General features: G+C 32.2%; 1 protein-coding gene across 1 annotated transcript; it reads left to right on the forward strand.

Annotated features, from left to right (window-relative positions):
- Window positions 1-18,987: 18,987 nt before the first annotated feature.
- Window positions 18,988-22,508, forward strand: LOC114174529 (putative disease resistance protein RGA4). Its single transcript, XM_028059386.2, has 2 exons — window positions 18,988-19,016; window positions 19,561-22,508. The coding sequence occupies exon 2, from the start codon at window positions 19,562-19,564 to the stop codon at window positions 22,154-22,156; it is 2,595 nt and encodes an 864-aa protein (XP_027915187.1). The 5' UTR covers window positions 18,988-19,016; window position 19,561; the 3' UTR covers window positions 22,157-22,508.
- Window positions 22,509-22,750: the final 242 nt, after the last annotated feature.

Consider the following 22,750-nt stretch of genomic DNA (forward strand, 5'->3'; position numbering starts at 1 on the left):
AAGTGACACTCCAAGTTTTTGATGATGCCCAAACACCGATTTAGTCTATATTAGAAATTTAAGTATAGAAATGTTGTAAGTCAAGAATGTTTTTAAAATCAAATTAATCATAACATATTCAATTAAGGATAGTTTTGAAGCCAAAAATATCCATTTTAAAAACATATATGTCATCTGTCATAATTAATTAACATATTAATATAATCGATTAATATAATAAACAGTTGCAGGATTTCAAACTGGAATGACATTAATCGATTAGATTCTTTTCATGGTCGATTAATATCATTAGAAAATCAATTTATCTTTAAAAATCTGGTTCCTTGCCATTCTAAATTACAAACTTTGAAATCATAGAGTTGGAATACTAAGATAAAAGAGTTTTTGAAGAAAGTAGTACCGAGTTTATTGGAGATTATTAATGATCAATCAAGATGGATTTGGCTTTAAAGCTTCTTGCTTAACTGTAGGATTGATTTATTAAATTTTCACTTTTAGGTATATTCGTTTCATTTTCTTTTTTGCTTATTTCAATTCTTTATATTTTTATTACTGTGTAGGCGATAGTCTTAATTGCAATTATGTATAGCATTGTATTAGGGTATGGTTATTGATAGGTTTATCAAGTTTTTGGTCTCTTAGAGTTTTGGATTGTTAAGATGCACTTACAATCTTCTAAACTCCATTTGATATAGTGTAATCTTCTAGCTTAGGTTGCTTAGAAGAAACAGGGTATACCAATGCGACTGAAGGTTGTTAAGAATTCAAGTATGAGTCTAAGTCTCACATTGTCTAGATATGAGAAATTAGCCTTATATAAGGATGAAGAGCCATAAACACATTGTTTTAAGGTATTGAATTGAGAGTGGTGTTAATGCCTTATGTGGTTGGACTCAGGTCTCATTGGTGTTGTGTATCCCAAGTAAAATCTCTTCTATAAACCTAACAACACTTAATTACACATTCTTTGATTAAATATATCCTATAGGATTATGTTAAAATTGGGATTATGGTGAGAATTATAAGAGTTAATAAAATCGTAAATTGTCAAATCCTAACACGAATCATAGATTGTAATTTATATGATAAAAACAATAATTTATTAAAGTAAAATCAATTTCTTTATCAATACTTCATTAAACTTAAACTTTACAAAATTAGTCATTTTGTAAACTTCTTACAATCTTAAACTTTAATTGATTATACCAAACAAGATGAATTTTTAATTGTATTAAGTTTTAATTAAGTTAACATAAAAAAGGTAAACTTTAATTCTATTTATTTTTAATTGGGTAATGTTCTTACATGGCCGAAATTATCCTCTACAAACTCTTCAAACTTGTTTCAGTAAAGACTCCTTACTCATTCTCAATTGAGTTGGAGTGCCTGCAAAAGACACTTTGATTCTCAAATCAGTTTAATACATCAGATAATAGTGAATGTTGTGATGAATGTGTCAATCATTTACCTCGTAAACTATACTATTTATAATAGGTTTATAGGCCCTTACCTGGTTGGGTGTAGGCCATACAAATAATTACCATGATTAATATATTTAATGATCTTCTAATATGGTTTAGTTCTTAATTATTATTGCAACATAATGAGGCCGAGATGATGTAGGCCACAATAGGTTGAGATGATCCACGCCATTGTAGGGCGAGATGGTTTCAAATATAATAAACATTTACTAAAGTTCGCATTTTGATCTTGAGAGTTTAATACAGACTTAATTGGGATGAAGACTTATAGAATTTTAAGAGTTATATTACAATATAAAATATTAGGTGTCATATAATTACAATATAAAATATTAGGAGTGTTGAAAACTTGTAGGAATTGTAAACATAAGATAAAAGATATATGATAAATATAAGAAATATGTTATAAGAGAAACTTATTATTTTATTTTATTCATATTTTTCTTTCATATTTTATATATATATATATATATATATATATATATATATATATATATATATATATATATATATAACAAATGTAATAGAATATAAAGTCAAATAACTTTACGTGATTTTTTATGAAAATAAAATCACAAAATTATTGATCTAAACATGACTGCATGAGTATGGACTTAAGCAATGTTGATCGTACATATAACATGCGTAGTGTTGCGGTTGCTAATAATTTTTAATTATTTATTTGAATAAAATACATTCAGTTAAAAATATGAAAGGGTAGTGTAAAAGAAACGATAATTTATGCGATTTTATTATTTTACCAATCTTATGTGATACATAACTGGTAATATTAAGTAAAATCGTAAAATATTATGAAACAGAAAGACAAACAAGTCAACATCAAATTATAGGAATCCATTTACATAATCTCTTTACACTACTTAACAACTAATTAACACTGAGGTTAGTGTATAACATCGAATTAATAAAATTTTAAAATGTTCATATACCAAAGTTTTTCAACGACTATACAATGAGAATGGTACTATAGTCTTTGATTTGAGAGAAGCAAATTTCATATTCCCTACCTATCGGTTGAAATTTCAAAGGCTATCGAAATTTAGCAAAAGAATGAAAAATATAGACCATATATTTCTGACCAAACACATTGAGCTGAAATGTGAAAGCACATGAACCAGTGTTGAAAAGTTGAAATAATTATTAGGAAATGTTAGATTTATGGTGGATGAGTTGCAGTCGGCTTCTTCTACTGTGACATTATTGCAAAATTATGTAACGGAAATGGCATAAGGCAGAAAAAGACACTTTCATCGTATACTGATAGCTTAGCTTTTCAATCAGCAGGAAATAGATTAATTAAAAAATGTCTTCACATTAAATTTTGTCTGTTCTTTACAGTTTTTTTATTAATTAATTTTTTCTCTTTTAATAGTTTTATATATAATTGAGTTTGTATATTTAAGGATAAATAATTAGTTTAATATAATAAATATTGATATATTTTATTTTAGTATAATAAAAAAAATTATAATTTTAGTGTAATTTTGATTTATATTAAAGTAATGATTAAAATAATGAAATACGTGTTTGTTTTCCTAAAAATTATTATGAATTTATTATAAAAAACTAGTTTTCATATGTAATTAATTTAAAAAAGCTAACATATCTTTTTTTTCCTATTTTCGGTGCTTGTTTAATTTGGTCATCGTTTAGATTTAAGGTTCAATTAGGTTCTATTTTTCGTTAATTTGATAATTTTTGCTAATTGTGTTTAAATAATTAATGATTATGAACGATGTCTGTCACAAGTTAGTTTGTGATTTTTTTTTTATTTTTGTAATTTTTGTAATTTAAAAAAAAAAGTCTATGTGTCAAATCAGCATCATACCACGTGTTAATTCGTGATTGTCATGTTTTTTTCAATTTAGTTAATATATTCATTATTCTTGTTCAATTCAGTCTTATTTTTTGTTAAAATGGAACAATTTTGTCTCTTTTAAATTGAAACCAACTTTAATTTTTATATAAATGTTATACTAATATTTTTATTAAAATTAAAATTTTTATTAATTACTTTTAAAATTTAATTAAAAGTTCTTATATTTAATTACAAATGTAATATAATTCTTAGATTCAATTATCAAAAAGAGAATATAATTGTTAAAATATTATTTGAATATAATTATTGAATGTTTTCTTCTAATATATATTCTGAAGATACTAATATTTCTAAATAATGACATTTAAAAATATTAGAAATATTAACTTTATGTTTTACTTTATATTTAGATATGTTAAAAATATTAAAAATATCTTAGAAATATTGAATTTATATTTAACTAATAATATTATTCTATTTAATAATCGAATCTAAAACTTACATTCCATTTATAAGTAAATATAATAATTTATAATTGAATTTAAGAAATAATTAATAAAAAAATTAATATAATATTTATATAAAAATTAAATTTAGTCTCAATTTGAAAGAGACAAAATTGTTCTATTTTAACAAAAATTAAGACTGAATTGAACTAAAATAACGAATATAAAAACTAAATTAAACAAAAGAAAATGACGCAATCACGAATTGACATATAGCACTAACATTGACACGTGACACGATGTTGGTTTGACATATACACAATTTTTTTTTAAATTAACAAAAAAATTAATTTTTTTTAATTTAAAAAAAAAGTAGAGAAAACAAATCATGAACAAACACGGGGCATGACTCACTGCCTTTAACTATTCAAACGCCATTAGAAAAAATGACCAACTTCATAAAAATTGATGAAAATTAGGATCTAATTAAACACTGAAACTAAATGAACACCAAATTGAACACACATAATGAAAATAGGGACCAAAAGAGTATTTCAATCTTTAAAATATTACTAAATATTTGGTTTTTTTATGAATTTATTAAAAATTTAAATTATGTGTAGCCATATTAGTAATCAATAAAATTCAAAGAAAATTAATAAATTTAAAGTTGTTATTAATTTTATATTTTTTAAGGGTTAAATATGTTTTTTATCCTTAACTTTGAGTAAAAATAGAAATTAGTCCATCTTTGAAACTTTGAATCGATTTACTCCATCATCTTTAAAAATGCGTGGATTTAGTTCTTTAGATGCATGGAAGGTCGTTGTTTAGATTTAAATTGGGCCATTGTTTAGACTTTGCTTTCAATAAATAAGCTAGAACATTTGGGATTACATGGTGCATAAAATTGGGCCAAACCCAATTTCCTTCTTGGCCAGGATTCGTTGGCATGTGCTACACATGGAGACAAGCAAGCTAAGCATGACCAAAGCAAGGAGAGTGTGAAGGTGGCAAGGAGTGTGTGACAAGGACACTTGGCGTCATCTTACATCACCTCCTACATCACATGGTCAAGAATTAAGCTTGTTCTTCAAGTTACATCTATGTTTCATTTGTGCTTAATTTGAATTGCATTAAGGAAGCTAATCTACTATAAATGATAGCTTCCTATGCACATGTAAGTGACTCTTGAATTGCTAATATATGCTGGTGTTGAGATCACTCCACACTTCTATTAATTTGAGAGCATACATGACTATTCTTCTCCTTCATCTCCTCTAGCCACCTTCCACACCATAACACCACTTCTACTCTTCATCTTCACCAAAAACCTCCATTGCCGAGAGCATTCTATGGCTTTATCATTAATTCCAATGCATTTTATCTTCTTCTTGTTGTCCTCCATGGATTTCCTTCCAATTCTCCATCAAGGACGCCCATCACTATGTGCGCGTGCGTGCGTGCGTGTAGGTGGGTGAGTGTGTGTAGGTGCGTGTGGGTGGGTGGGTATGGGTGGGTGTGTGGGTTTGTGGGTGGATGGGTGTGTGTGAGGGTGCGTGTGGGTAAGTGGGCGCAAGTGTGTGTGTGTGTGTGTGTTTGGGTGCGTGGTGTGGATGGGTAAGTGGGTGTGGGTAAGTAGGTGCGTGTGTGCTACGAGTGAGCGTGCGTGCGTGGATGTGTGTGGGTAAATGGGTACGTGCGTGTGGGTGGGTAAGTGGGTGCATGTGTGTGTGCGTGTGTGTGTGTGTGTGTGTGTGTGTGCGAGTGGGTGGGTGCGGATGGGTGTGTGTGTGTGCGTGCATTTGGGTGGGTGGGTGGGTGCATATGTGCGTGTGTGCGTACGTGTGTGTGTGTGTGTGTGTATGTGTGTGTGTGTGTGTGTGTTTGTGTGAAATTTTGGTTGAATTACTCTTTTGAATCTTTTTTTCGTTCAAAAATGTTAAGTTGGTCCCCTAATTTTTTTTGTTTCAATTTAGTCTTAATTTTTTAAAAATTGATGCAATTGAGTATTTTTCTTATTAAACTTCTTGAAATAAAGCACAATTTTTTCATCAAATTCTTTCATTTATCCCTTAAAACAAACATCACTACAATCAAATCTATATCCCCTCAAATTTATCCACTCATTCTCTTAAATCTTCTCCTTAATCCAAACACACCTCATGTGTCATCTTGGGGAACTTCTTTCTGTATCTTTATAACTTGTTCCTATACTTCAATACATTTTAAAGTTTCAATTTACTCTCTTCTTATTTTGAGTTTTGGAGTATACATTTCAAAGATGTTTTAGAATAAACAATCCAGAATACAAAAAATTTTCATTATGGATCGTACAATCTGAAAGTCATTTTTTATTGTGTATTCTGAAATGCATAGCACAAAATACAAATTTTATATTTTAGATTGTGTATTCAAGAATAGACAACTTGAAATACAAAAAAGATTGTATTCTAGAATGTACATTTTGGAATACAAAATAAAAAATGTACAATTTGGAACACTTGAGGACGTGCAGGAATGACACACACAATGACAACATGGTCAGAGGTGATAATGGAGATGGGAAGGAAGAAGAGCGCGATAAGGGCAAGACATAGCCCTTCATGGACGACTAGATCAGACAAGTCACCATTATGAACTTCAAGAATTATCTCTGCACGTTATGAATCAGATCAAGCAAGCCATCATCGTGAATTTCAAATTTGCTTTGAATGATGGTGATGATAGCGGAGGTGGCAAAGGCTTGGGAGATACATGTGAAGGTCAACATCGACTGTGGGTGATGGGTAGTGGAAGGAGAAGAAGGGAAGGGATGCACGTGAAGGAGGAAAAGGATGGAAGATAGAAAATAAAGACAACAATGTCTTTTAGCCTGGTCTATAAGGGTGGAGGAAGCACCCATCATTTTGGTTTCAGTTCTTAAATGATACATTTTCGTATTTTACTTCATACACCCCATAATTATTATCTCTACTTCATTAGGTGAAAAGCCCAAAATACCCTTGAATTATAACTTTACCATGTTCTTCTTTGAAACCTTCACTTTGTCCTTAGCTTTAAGGTTTGCATGAACCGTTGTCGGCCACCTATGCACATTTTCGCTGCATCATTGCACTTGCGACCGCATTTTTGTTTTTGGAAGAACAAGTTGGTTTTAGATGTTGCAGAAGATGAAAGCGGTAACAACATGGACAACTCTCACCAAAACATTAAAATCTCAATTTAGATCGTCTCCCTTCGATGTTCGATGGTTGAATTGTTTAAACTACAACAAGATGGATCAATATCTGATTATTATCTTGCAAATAAGACTAAAGGATTGAATGAAGTTATGCTAAATTGTTTTATCAGTGGTTTGAATGGGGATATTAAGCATGATGTAATTCCTTTTTCTCACCCAATTTTCTACATGCAATGGCGTTAGTTAAGTTGTATGAGGAAAAGTATATGCCAAATCAAAAAGTTCAAGTTACACATCATGTGAAATTTAGCAATTCTTCTTTTATCGGTTCTTCCAGCACGACAAAACCTAAAAACAATCCTAAAATGACAAACAAATGCAAAAGCTACATTACCACCATTATTACCTAATCCTCCAAGACCACCATTGAAGAATTCTAATATTAAGAGGATAAGCCCAACAAAAATGCAACTGCACAAAGACAAAGGCATGTGTTATTTTTGTTATGAGAAGTTTTCATTTAATCACAAGTGCCCTAACAAACAAGTATTTGTCTTGCAATTGGAGGAGGATTATTCTTTTTCTATGGATAGTAATGCTAAAAAACAAGAAGAACCAAAGCTGGCAGTGAATGACGATCATCATTTATCTTTTAATGCTCTTAAAGGAGGCTTAGGGGTGCGTACCATTACACTCATGGTTCATGCGACAACTATGCCAATAAGAGTATTGATAGATAGAGGCAACTCAGATAATTTCTTATAGCCAAGAGTGGCTAAAATTTTAAAACTCCCAATTGAAAAGGCCATCTCGTTTAAAGTTATGGTGGGCAATGATAATTTTACATGGATCCGAAGGGCTTGATTCAACAACTAACTTTGCAGGCACAACGCAATGTGTTTACATGCCTGTCTTTTCTTTTGCCTATATCAGGTGCAAACTTAATATTAGAAGCAAGTTGGCTTGAGACAATTGGCATTCATCTGGTGGATTATGAGTCCTTAAAACTTAAATTTTTATATGATGGACACTTAACTACATTACAAGGGGAGAAAGACAAGTTACTTCACACAAATCAATTACATAAACTCAAACAAATGATGCATATTGATGTTATTGCTCAAATCTATAACATGGAAATTATGCAAAGTGACACTCAATCATGTGCACTGTTGGAATTACCTAATACAATAAAGCCAAAACTAGCACTCCTATTACATACTTACAATACAATTTTAAGCACTTCTAATGGAATTTCCCCATCCAGATCTATGGTTCATTTAATTCCCTTATTGGAAGGATCAAATCATATTAAAGTAAGGCCACACTACTACCCATACAACTAAAAAGAAGAAATTGAAAAATTAGTGCAAGGAATGTTGATGGAAGGCATAATTCAGTAGAGTAAGAGTTCATTATCTTCTCCAATTATCTTGGTCAAGAAGAAAGATGGGACATGGATCGTATGCAACGATTATAAAGCTCTCAATGCTATTACTATTCAAGATAACTTTCCAATTCCTATTGTTGATGAATTGTATGGAGCGTGTTTCTTTTCAAAGTTGGATTTGAGGTTAGGTTATCATCAAACTTTGTTAAATCTTGATGATCGACACAAAACCGCTTTTAGAACCCATCAAGGGTTATATGAATAACTGGTGATGCAATTTGGGTTATCCAATTCACCTGTAACCATTCAATGCTTAATGAATCAAATATTCAAGGGCTTGTTGAGAAGGTTTGTGTTAGTCTTTTTAATGATATATTAGTTTATAATAAGAATTGGAAGGATCATCTACATCATATGGAGATGGTGTTAAAAGTTTTATAATAAAATCACTTGTTTGCAAAATTATCTAAGTGTACTTTTGGAGTGCAACAAATTGGTTATCTAGGCCATACATTATCGAGTAATGGTGTGGCTATGGACGTACAAAATTGGAAGTAGTTACCTAGTGGAGGCTGCCTACAACACTAAAACAAGAAAGAGACTTTTTGGGCTTAACAAAGTATTATAGGTGTTTTATTAAGGGGTATGCACAAATGGTGGCACCAGTCCAAAATATTTTAAATAAGGACTCTTTTAAATGGTCTCCAACAACAACAAAAGCTTTTAACGATTTAAAAATTGCTCTCACAATCGCGTCTGTCTTAGCCATTTCAAATTGTGATGACTCATTTGTCTTAGAAACAAATCTTTAGGAGTAGGCATTGGGGTGATATTAAGTTAAGAAAAGCATCCCATTGCGTATTTTTCAAAGAAGCTGTCGACAAGAATGCATAAACAACCATCTTATGCAAGAGGGTTTTATGCCATCACATAAGCACTATCCAAATTTTGACATTATTTTTTGGGCCACAAGTTTATTATTAAGACAAATAAGAAGAGTTTGAAACAACTATCGGAACAAAAGTTGCAAACCCTTAAACAAAAATAGTGGTTGCCCAAATTTATCGACTATGATTTCACAATTCAATATACTTAAGGAAAGGAAAATATTCTAGCTGATTCCTTATCCAGAAGCATTGTTATGGCATGGTTAGAACCCTCCAATACATGGCTACAGAAAGTGGCTTCTACTACAAAAAAGGGATCAATCCTTGATAAAAATCTATCAAGATTATATTAACAATGGTGGAAAGAGTGGAGATTATAGTTTGATGCATGAGGTTCTGATTTGGAAAGGAAAAATTATGTTGCCAAAGGAAAAGGAGTTAATTAAAATGATCTTGTAGGAATTTCATACTTGTGAACTAGGAGGACACGCTGGAATCACTTGAACAATGGCTAGGATTAGTGCTCAGTTTTATTGGCACAAAATAAGAGAAGACATCAGAAGATATGTGCAGGAATGTATGATATGCCAAGAAGCCGAAGTGAATGAATCAGTGCTTGTTGGATTGTTGCAGCCTCTCCCTTTCCAAACCTCATTTGGGAGGACATTGCCATGGACTTTATCACACCATTACCAGCATCTAAAAGATACTCTAACATTATGGTGGTCATTGATAGATTGTTAAATTCGCTCATTTATTCCATTGAAATCAGGGTTTAATAGCAAAATTGTCATAGAGGCATTCATTCAAAATATAGTGAAGTTATATGGCTTTCCAAAGTCAATTATATAAGACCGTCATAGGGTCTTTATTAGTAATTTTTGGAATAGTTATTCAAATCCTAGGGCACTACATTGGCTATGGCTTCAACATATCATCCATAATCAGATGGCCAAATAGAGAATTTAAACAAGACTCTAGAACTATATATAAGATGTTTCGTGTTTAATCACCCTAAAGACTAGTTGCAAATGCTTCCATGGACTCAATATTGGTACAACTCGTCTTTTCATCATAGTATGGCAATGTCTCCTTATCAAGTGGTATATGGAAAGGCTCCACCTTCCATAATTAGGTATGAATACAATGAAAAGGATCCACCAGAATTGCAAGCTAAGTTTGCATGCTCAAGATACACTCTTAGCGGGATTAAAAGAGAAATTACAACACTATTAGAATTATATGAAATTGTAGGCTGATTAAAAAAAAAAAGAGATGTACAATTAAAGGTAGACGACTTGGCCTTGGTTAAATTACAATCATACCAACAACATTTTGTGGTGTTAAGAAAGAATCAAAATTTGAGCCTTAGATATTTTGGTTCGTTTGAGATCATTGAAAAAATTGACAATGTTGTGTTCAAATTGAAATTACGAGATTCACCAAATATTTATCCAATGTGATTCCCAACACTAAGAATCACACAATACAATAATATTTGCACTCACGTATTATTCAGGACACAACTATTTGCACTCATTATTCAAGACAACAGTAACTCTTATGCTAGTCCAATGGGTCTTGTCGAAAAAAAAGATAGGTCTTGGAGACTTTGCGTGTATTACCAAGAATTAAATAAGGGTACAATAAAAAATGAATGTCCAATTCCTTTAGTAGATGATTTGTTGAGTGAATTGTTAGGATCTACTATTTTCTTTAAGATTGATATGAAAAGAAGAGAAGAACACATAAGAAGAGAAGAAAAGAATGGGAGGTGTTCACTCACACAAAGACGTATAGAAAAAGGGAACTAGAATAGGTTGCCATAATAGAATTGAGGTAAAAATGTTTGATTACAATTACACGTATCCTCTTCATAAAAGCAATTCCTATATATCTATGATTGATAACCACTTCAAAAAGGTGACCACTTCCTAAAATATTGCTTGCTACAAGCGTTATCTATATTAGATGGAGAAGAAAAAAGAAGAAGATGTTGTGCCTGGTGTGTCTCGTGGAGTGGAAAAGAAGAAAGAAAAAAGAATGGAGGTGTGTGAGATGCATTTCGAATTCCACATTTTAGGATGTATTATAGGATTTGAAAATATGTTTTGAAATATGTATTAAAAAATGGAAGTGAAGAGGTCATTTCTGTTAGAATTAATTGACGAATTAATTCTATTAGTGACTCATTTGAAATATTATGATGGGCTCAATTGTGATTTAATAAAATTTAAAAACCTATTGGTTATTATTATGGGAAGTGATAATAAAATAAAATAAAGATTAAATAAAAACCAACTTGATGGACGTTGGTTTATAAAAGGGATTGGGGTTCCATCTTTGGCCATAAGGTTCTTTTCACAGTAACATATCAAGAACGTGTGAGAAAAGAAAAGAAAGGCAAAGAGATAGATTGGGAAACGATGGTTGAAGAGCACACATAATACAAATGGAAGAAGGCATATTCACAGGATCTCTCATGGATTAAGGTTAGTGCTCTATTATGTTTTATCGTTTGAGAATCATAAACCTTAACGATCCTTAATTAGTTAACATGTGGTATCAGAGCATGGTATTATAGGATTTATGATTCTTCAATTTTATGACGATGTTTCCCTAATTTTAATGAACCCTAATTATAGAATTTAGGGGTTTTAATGTTTTTTCCACTGTGTTTATGTAAAAGAGAACCGCTTCTCTTTTGATTTGAAAACCACGTGTTAAAATCATCGTCAGTGGCATGAAACTAGTTTTTGGTGAAAACTATCATGCGTGGTTTAATTTGGAATTGGAAAGTTTTTTTTTGTTTTACGTGATTCAGTTACAATTGAAAGGCGTCGACAATTTTATGTTTATTGAATTGTATTAAGTTTTTTTATTATAAGTGTACAAATGTTGAATGCGAAAGAGTACGATGCCACGATGCCTCCCATACGAATAGGATTAATTGGAATTGTGTGCGTGGTTTAACTGCAAATAGATTGAACGTGCCATTATTGAATACGTGCCATTAATTGGAATACGTGCCTAATTGAATTCATTGGATTCATGTTTTCCGCTACTGTTACGTGTGAATGTATGAAAGTGTTTTTTATTTTAATGTGAAAGTATGAAAACCGTTACTGTGAATGTGCCAATTCCAATTCCTTTTCTCCTTACGCTATTTTATTTATTAATATTAAAGTGTAATGTTTTTATTGGTTTACGTCACCAATAAAATTAATATTAATTATTTTATTTATGTAAATAATTAATAATTTTATTTTAATTTGCAATAATATGTATATTTGTTATTGTTAAATTAAAATTAAAATTAATGAGAATGCTATGTATGGTTTGTAGTAATTAAATGTGTATTTATTTATTTATTTGAAATCAATTATGATAATTTTCGTTAGTCACCAAAATGGCAAAAATTTTAAAGTTTTGTGATTTCAAATTATTAATGTTTTATTTCAATTACCCTTAGTATGGATGTTAATTTATGAATAGTTGATTTATGGGTTAATTGAAGTTCATTATTATAAGGCATTTCAGAATCGCCCAAAGGTTGATTAATTGTTCTTATAATTAATGAGCATGATTGTAGATAATTTTGTATGCGTCACTAGTTTTATTTATATACCCAAAGGTAGTAGGTGATTCTAGTTAATGAATATTTTAATTATCAATAATGTTATAATATGATTAGCATCATTATGTTTATGTTTGTGTATTATTGGATCTCCCAAAGGAGAACATTAGTATGCATAGAATGATTGTTTATGTCTGAATCTGTTTTTACGTTTAGTTTTATGACTCAAAGCATTAATGTTAGGCATGTGTTAATTGCAGTCTCTGTTCCGGTATCTTTACACTCGCATGCTTCGTCTGTTCCCGTCTTTAATGGGTTGAATTTCCCTAACTAGAGTGAGCAAGTCCAATTTCACTTAGGTGTGTTGGATCTTGATCTAGCTTTTCAAGTTGAAAAGTTGGTTGCTATCATGGATGCCAATAGCAATGAAGATAAAGCTTGGGAAATTTCAAACAGACTTAGCTTAATATTTATGAGAATGAGCATAACAAGCCATATTAAGTCAGCTCTTGCCAAAACTGATAACGCAAGATAAATCTCTCGTTGGGACACTGATGAGTATGTTGATCACCATGAAGTTTGACGGTTCATGTACTATGCATGAGCATGTGATCGAGATGACAAATATTGCAGCAAGACTTAAGTCTCTAGGAATGGCAATGAATGAAAGTTTTCTCGTGCAATTCAATTACCGTCTAAGTATGGTCTGTTCCAGATGAACTACAGCACCATGAAAGACAAGTGGAATGTGCATGAATTACATAGTATGCTAGTTCAAGAGGAGACCTGACTGAAGAACTTAGGAAGCCACTATATTCAATATGTGAAGAATCAATGAGCTGTTGGAAAGAAAGTTGCTAAGAAACATGGAAAGGGTAAAGGATCACTGAAGATTGATGAATCCTCAACCAAAATCCAGAAGAAAAATGACAAATGTCATTTTTGCGGGAAGTCTGGACATTTCCAAAAGGACTGCATAAAGCGTAGAGTTTGGTTCGAAAAGAAAGGTGAGCATAACGTTTACGTATGTTTTGAATCAAATTTAACTGAAGTTCCCCATAATACGTGGTGGATTGATTCTGAATGTACGACTCATGTTTCTATTGTGATGCAGGGATTTCTTACAACCTGAACCATAAACCCAAGTGAGAAGTTCGTCTTCATGGGCAATAAAGAAAAGGTTTTAGTGGAAGCGGTCGAGACTTCTCGTCTAATCCTCGACACTAGATATCACTTAGACCTTAATGATACTTTTTATGTACCTAGTATCAGTAAGAATTTAATTTCTTTGTCTAAGCTTGATGTTGCTGGATACTCTTTTAAGTTTGGGAATGGTTGTTTCAGTTTGTTTAAGCGTACTTTTATGATTAGATCTGGTACACTTTATGATGGTCTATATAAATTGAATTTGGATAATTTATATGCTGAAACTCTTTTGACTTTGCATCACAATGTTGGCACTGAACGTAGTTTAGTGGATGAACGATCTACTTACTTGTGGCATAAACGTTTGAGACATGTTTCCAAAGAAAGAATGCCAAGATTAGTAAAGAATGAAATCCTTCCAGATTTAGATTTTATTGATCTGAATGTGTGTGTGGACTGTATTAAAGGAAAACAAACAAAACACACAAAGAAAGGAGTCACAAGAAGCACTCAGCTTCTTGAAATCATACACATTGATCTATGTGGTCCGTTTGATGTAAATTCTTTCAATAAATAGAAATACTTCATCACCTTTATTGATGATTTTTCACGTTATGGACATGTTTATCTATTGCATGAGAAATCTCAATCACTAAATGCCTTGGAAGTTTATATAAATGAAGTGGAAAAGTAATTAGATAGAAAGATGAAAATCGTAAGGTTTGATAAAGGTGGTGAGTATTATGGAAGATATGATGAAAGTGGACAACACCCTGGTCCGTTCGCTAAGTTCCTTGAGAAACGTGGTATTTGTACTCAATACACAATGTCAGGCACACCACAACAAAATGGTGTATCAGAAAGGGGTAATCGAACCTTAATGGATATGGTTAGGAGTATGTTAAGTAATTCATGTTTACCTGTATCATTGCGAATGTATGCTTTAAAGACTGCCATGTATTTGTTGAACAAGGTTCCTAGTAAAGCTGTTCAAAAGACTCATTTTGAGTTGTGGACGAGTAGGAAACCCAGTTTGAGACACATGCATGTTTGGGGTTGTCAAGCAGAAGTAAGAATATATAATCTGTAAGAAAAGAAACTGGATGAAAGAACAATCAGTGGATATTTCATTGGTTATCTATAAAAGTCAAAAGGGTATATGTTTTACTGTCCTACCTATAGTACAAGAATCGTTGAAATTAGAAATGTTCGGTTCATTGAGAATGGTGAAACCAGTGGGAGTGAAACTTCACGAAATGTGGAGATTAAGGAAGTTAGATTAAAGTTCCTATAGCTAGTACTTCTTTATCAAGAGTTGTTGTTCCACATGTTGTAGAAACTCACAACAATCAAGAAGAATAACAAATTAATGATCCTGAGGTTAACAATGAACCAATAGTATAATAACCATAAGAAATAGTATTAAGAAGATCTCACAGAGATAGAAAGTTTTCTATTTCGAATGACTATGTGGTTTATTTACAAGAGTCAGAAAATGACTTAAATATTGATAATGATCCAATTTCTTTTTCAGAAGCCATTAATGGTGATAATTCTGATAAGTGGTTAGATGCCATGAAAGATGAGCTTAAATCAATGACACATAATGACGTACGTGACCTTGTGGAATTGCCAGGAAGATGCAAGAGAGTTGGGTGTAAATAGGTCTTTAAGACTAAGCGTGATTCTCACGGCAATATTGAACGTTACAAGGCCCGACTTGTTGCCAAAAGTTTTAGTCAGAAAGATGGCATTGACTATAAGGAAACATTTTCGCCTGTTTCTAAGAAAGATTCTTTTAGAATTATCATGGCATTAGTAGCTCATTATGATCTTGAGTTGCATCAAATGGATGTTAAAACTGCTTTTCTGAATGGGGATTTAGAAGAGGATGTCTATATGGACCAACCAGTGGGGTTCGCTGAAGAAGGAAAGGAACACATGGTGTGTAAACTTAAGAGATCGATATATGGACTTAAGCAAGTTTCTCGGCAATGGTATCTTAAGTTCAATGATACTATTGTGTCCTTTGGATTTAAGGAAAACAATGTTGATCGGTGTATATATCTGAAGGTCAGTGGGAGTAAGTTTATATTTCTGATTTTGTATGTTGATGATATCTTGCTTGCGACTAATGATCTTGGTCTACTAAGTGAGACTAAGGGGTTTCTCTCTAATAACTTTGAAATGAAAGATATGGGTGAGGCATACTATGTGATAGAAATAGAAATATTTCGTGATAGATCACAAGGACTGTTAGGTTTGTCTCAAAATGCATATATTAATAAAGTTTTAGAGAGATTCAGAATGGATAAATGTTCAGCATCTCCCGTTCCAATACAGAAAAGAGACAAGTTTAGTCTCATGCAATGTCCAAAGAATGATTTGGAACGGAAACAAATGGAAAATATCCCTTATGCATCTGTTGTTGGGAGTTTAATGTATGCTCAAACCTGTACGAGGCCAAATATTAGCTTTGTAGTTGGTATGCTTGGTAGATACCAAAGTAATCCAGGACTGGAGCATTGGAAAGCTGCAAAGAAAGTTTTAAGATACCTACAAGGAAAAAAGAATCACATGCTTACTTATACAAAATATGATCACCTTGAGGTGATAGGTTATACAGATTCAGACTTTGTTAGCTTTGTGGATACAAGAAATTCTACATTTGGTTATGTGTATCTATTGGCCGGAGGAGCGATTTCATGGAAAAGTGCGAAGTAGTCTGTCATTGCTGCATCCACCTTGGAAGCTGAATTTGTGGCATGCTTTGAGGCCACCGTTCAGGCTAATTGGTTGCGAAACTTTATTTCAGGACTTGGAGTAGTCTACAATATTTCCAAGCTGCTGAAAATTTATTGTGATAATTTCGCAATAGTCTTCTTTTCTAAAAACGACAAGTATTCCAAAGGTGCTAAGCATATGAAATTGAAATATTTTGCCGTTAAAGAAGAGGTTCAAAAACATAGTGTCAATAGAACATATTAGCACAAATCTTATTATTGCTGACCCTTTAACAAAATAATTATGGCCTAAATTGTATGCTGGTCATGTAAAAAATATGGACATTATGTCTACTAGTGAATGTTAAATGTTGATTATTAATGTTATTAATGTTTATGTGACACTCTGAGCTCCCTAATGTATAAGTTTCTGAAATCTGTGTTTTCTTCTTTATGTTTATGCATGCAAATTATGATGAAGAAAACAAATTATGTTATGTTATTGCTTTATAAAAATGACATTATGTTTGAACCCATTATGGACTTCTCGTTTTAAGGTCATATTAAGGAGAAAAGGATGATATAGTAGTACATGGAAGGGATCATGTCGACCGAATGATGTGTGACCATGACTCTTATTATTTCTGTGTCTTTAATTATGAATAATGATGGAACCAATTTATACAAGGTTTTTTAATGCGCATTATGTTTATGTATTAAATCACATAATGTTATGACATCATATAAGTCAAGTGGGAGAATGTTAGAATTAATTGACGAATTATTTCTATTAGTGACTCATTTGAAATATTATGATGGGCCCAATTGTGATTTAATAAAATTTAAAGACCTATTGGTTATTATTATGGGAAGTGATAATAAAATAAAATAAAGATAAAATAAAAAGCAACTTGATGGACGTTGGTTTATAAAAGAGATTGGGTTCTGTCATAAGATTCTTTTCACAGTAACCCATCAAGAACGTATGAGAAAAGAAAAGAAAGGTAGAGAGATAGATTGAGAAAGGTGGTTGAAAAACACACAAAATACAAATTGAAAAACGTATATTCAGAGGATCTCCCATTAATCAAGGTTAGTACTTTACTATGTTTTATCATGTGAGAATCATAAACCTTAATCTATCCTTAATTAGTTAACAATTTCTAGCTATTTATTATAATTTTAACGAGTTATACTTTAGTTTATGAATTTTATGGGATGTATGAAGGAAGAAGGGAGGTGCAAGAAGACGCAGTTTTTTTTTTGTCAATGCCCTCTTCGGTTGATGCAACTGTGTATAGTGAAATACTCTTCGGTTGATGCAACTGTGTATAATGAAATACTCTTCGGTTGGTGCAACCGTGTATAATGAAATATGATATGTAAAATATTGAACATATATTATGTATTTAAATTTAATAATGCTTAGTTGATATTTAGATTTTAAAACATTACATTGTTTCAAAATTAACAAAATATTTATAAAGTTCATCGATAAAAAAAACCCCACAGTATATAATAAAACAATATGATAATATTCATATTTAAATTTTAACTAATTACATAATTTTTATTAAAATATTTATTCCTTTAAACATATGCACAGATTACTTGTTAGTTTAAACCATCCTTAATTAAAATTTATTTTGAAATAGATGTGTCCATTCAAATAATAAAAAAAAGTATAATTACTAATTTGATATCCCAAATTTTTTTTTTAAGTTCAATTTAATTCCATATTTTTTTTAATTTAGTACCTCAATTATCTAAAAGGATTTAATTTGGTCATTTCCGTTAAATTAGAGTTAACACCATGTTTGTACAGGACACGTGTCAAGCCGTGAAATTTTTAATTTTTTTTTTAATTTTTAATTTTTTTTCAAACAATTATAACTTGTCACATGTCAGTTTATCGTCGTGTCACGTGACAACTTACAATCATGACACGTGGGTTGTCATGTGACAGTGATAATAGTTATTTTTCAGTTTAGTCCTCTATTTAAATTTTTGGTTCAATTTAGTACCACAATTCTTTAAAACGATCAAATTTGATTATTTCCAATCTGAGACTAAATTAGTAACTAAGTTTAATTATAACTTATATATACAAGTTGAAATAATTGTTTTGAATTTATACATCAAATCATTATATCTAAATATTTAAATTATTTTAACTTTTACAAATGTAAAAAATTTAAGGTGTAAAAAATTTAAGGTGTAAAAAATTAAAACCATAAAAAAAATGTAAAAAATAAAATATTTTTTCTTTTTATTTCCTTTATATAGGTGGCTCATCTAATCTCTTCATCTTCCACGCATTTACACTCTTTTTTCCAAAGCAGGTCAGCTCTCTCTCCCTCTCTCTCTAATTCCAACTCTCTTAGGTATTGAACCACTAAGATGTTCTATCGTAGATAGCACCACTGAATTTCATTGTAAAGCATGGAACTAATGTCATTATTCTGAAATTTTCTCACTAAATTCCAATATATATACACACCCATCAATTTTACTTTATTTCAGCTAATAAATATGGTTTGATTGAAAACATTAGTAGTACTCGTTTTTTTTTTTATTATCGCAGATCATAATTGGAATTTCGTATGCTCCTTTCATGTTATATGCAACAAAAACTGTTTGATTTCTAAGGTCAATTTGTCCACAAATATGATTTTCATAACAGATCAACACAAATTGTAGATAACTGAACATTATGGTGGCTGTTACCCATGTAGCCGGCAGCCACACTTTATTGTTTAAAGGATTCATTTGCTGTTGTTGTGGTTGTGAAATTATTTGATATCTAATATTGTTGTTACTGATGTGAAATTGTTTGATTCCTAATATTGTTCTTATAATGCTTGTACCAAACTTCATTTGGCAAAGGATGGAAGTAATTGCTCAGATAGTCTTACAAAACTTGAGCTCTTTTGCTCAAGAGGAGTTTGGAATCATTTGGAATCTCAAAGATGACGTACAGCAAATGAAGAGCACAGTATCTGCAATAAAAGCTGTACTCCTGGATGCAGAGGCAAAGACCAACAACCTTCAAATCAGTAATTGGTTGGAGGAGCTGAAAGATGTGCTTTACGATGCAGATGACTTGCTCAATGATATTTCCTCTGAAGCGATGAAAAGAAAAGTGATAGGTTCTAGCACAGTCTTGAGAAAGATACAGATTTTCTTCTCCCAAGAAAACCAAATTGCCTATAGTTTTAAATTAGGTCATCAAATGAAAGCAATCCAGAAGAGGCTAGATGCAATTGCTAAAAACAAGATTACTTTGCAATTGACAGACCGTCCTTTGGAGACTCCAATTGCATATAGGGAGCAGAGACAAACTTACTCTTTTGTGAGAGAAGATGATGTCATTGGGAGAGAGGAGGAAAAGAAACTTCTTAAAAGTTATTTGCTAGACACCAAAGTGAGTGTGATAGACAATGTGTCTGTACTTGCCATAGTTGGGTTTGGAGGACTAGGTAAGACTGCCCTTGCTCAACTTGTTTTTAACGACAATGCTGTCCAGTGCTATTTTGAGCAAAAAATGTGGGTGTGTGTCTCAGATGAATTTGACATGAGGAAAATAGCTGAAAAGATGATTGGGAATGATAAGAATAGTGAGATTGAGCAGCTGCAGCAAGATCTCAGAAACAAAGTTCGTGGAAAAAAGTTTTTGCTTGTGCTGGATGACGTGTGGAATGAGGATAGGGAACTGTGGCTTAAATTGAAGAGCTTAGTTGTGGAAGGAGGTAAGGGGAGTGCCATAATTGTAACAACACGTAGTAGGACCGTGGCGAAAATAATGGCCACACATCCACCCCTTTTCTTGAAAGGTCTTGATTTAGAAAGATCTTGGAAGCTATTCTCTCGAGTGGCTTTTGATGAGGGGAAAGAACCAAATGATTTGGAGTTGTTAGCCATGGGAAGGGATATTGTTCAAAAATGTGCTGGGGTTCCCCTGGCCATAAGAACTATTGGCAGCCTCTTGTACTCTCGAAACTTGGGCCGGAGTGATTGGCTATATTTTAGTGAAGTTGAGTTTTCAAAGATAGATCAACACAAGGACAAAATCTTTGCAATCCTTAAACTGAGTTATGATCATCTTCCTTCATTTTTGAAAAAGTGTTTTGCGTATTGTTCATTGTTTCCAAAAGATTTTGAGTTTGACAAGAAAACACTCATTCAGTTATGGGTGGCTGAGGGGTTCATTCAATCATCACGTGACAATAGATGTGAAGAAGATGTTGGTCATGAGTACTTCATGAATTTGCTGTCAATGTCACTTTTCCAAGATGTGACTTTAGATGATTTTGGTGACATTCTTACTTGTAAAATGCATGACCTGGTACATGATCTCGCACAACTAGTGGTTGGAAAAGAATACGCCTTTGTTGAAGGAAAAAAAGAGGACATTCGAAACAGAACACGTTATTTGTCTTCTTGTACTTCATTACATTTTTTAGAGAAAACATCATCATTTTCCAACAAGTTAAGGACATTTATTTTTATTGGAGAGCCACTTTATGGAAGTCAAAATTTCGGTCCTCCGCCAAGTCTTCATTTTCCTTTTCTCTTAAGCATGAAGTGCCTACGGGTGTTAACACTCTCTGGGTTGCATTTGATAACAATTCCAAATAGTATTCGAGAGTTGAAGCAATTGAGATATCTTGATCTTTCAATGAATAAGTTTCTGGTAAGTCTTCCACTAGATGTTACTAGCCTACATAACTTGCAGACTTTAAAACTTTCTCGATGTGGCGAACTTAAAGAATTACCCTCAGATATCAGCAGAAGTCTTAGGCATCTTGAATTGAATGATTGTGGGAAATTGACATGTATGCCATGTGGGTTGGGACAATTGACCAATCTTCAAACACTGACACATTTTTTATTGGACTCTAAAAGTAAAAACGTTGATATAAGTGAATTGAGTGGGCTAAACAACCTTAGAGGGAAATTAGTAATTAAATGGTTGGATTCTCTGCGAGAAAATGCTGCAGTGGTTGAGTCTGCAAACATATTACTGGAGAAGCAACATCTTCAAGAATTGGAATTACGGTGGCGGCTCGGTGTGAATTCATTGTGGAGGGATCCTATTGAGGAGAGGCTAAAGATGGAAAATGAAAAGATCTATATAGATGAGCCATTGCTGAAGAAAGATGAAAAGATAATGCAAGGCCTGCAGCCACATCATTCAATAAAAAGACTAGTAATAGATGGATATTGTGGCAAAAGTTTACCAGACTGGATAGGGAATCTGTCATCACTCTTGAGTCTTGAAATCAGTAATTGCAATGGTTTGAAATCACTGCCTGATGGAATTCGGGACCTTGTGTCTTTACAACGACTCTGCATATATAATTGCTCACTGCTAGAAAAAAGATGTGCTAGAGGAAATGGTGTAGAATGGTCGAAAATCGCTCATATCCCAAAAGTTCTTGTCTCTGCCTTTACACCAACTGATCTCAGGTATATTAATTGAGTCAAGGACTTGATGGTGGTTCACTAATCCAATTTCCATGTATATTCTTAACTGCATGTTCTCTGGCCTCCCTACTCTATTCATTTAGATTCCCACAAAGCTTAAAAATCCACCCCGATCATTTGACTTATTTTGCACTTACCATCATTCAATGTCCATTCTTCACTTTCTTAGTCTGCATGACTTATTTTGTGATGAATGGGGAAGAAGGCAGCAACCACTTGTTTGTGCCAATCACTATTTTCTAGATATGGCTCCATGGTTCATACTGCCTTGTCCAAGTTTCTCTGAACGTGTCTAATTTTTTCTCAAGAAGTTCTGAATCTGTGATGATATTCTAGTTTTTCCGCTCTTTTTTGCATCCCTTTATTTAAATTATGTATCTTTATTTTCTGACTTGGGATTGATGGTTTGTCGATTCAAGAACTGGAGTTGTATGCTATGTGGTACTTGTCTTAGTTTGACAATCCTTTTTCATGATGTTTGGCATAAGAGAGAATCCAAGTTTTGGTATAAAATTACGAAAAACACAAGAAACCTTTTCTTTCCCTTTAGATAGTAATTCTCCTGATTCTGCATTCAGAACATTCCATG

The sequence above is a fragment of the Vigna unguiculata genome, chromosome 1 (assembly GCF_037176805.1).
Source record: "Vigna unguiculata cultivar grain cowpea cultivar isolate G323 ecotype 2 chromosome 1, ASM3717680v1, whole genome shotgun sequence".
NCBI lineage: Eukaryota > Viridiplantae > Streptophyta > Magnoliopsida > Fabales > Fabaceae > Vigna > Vigna unguiculata.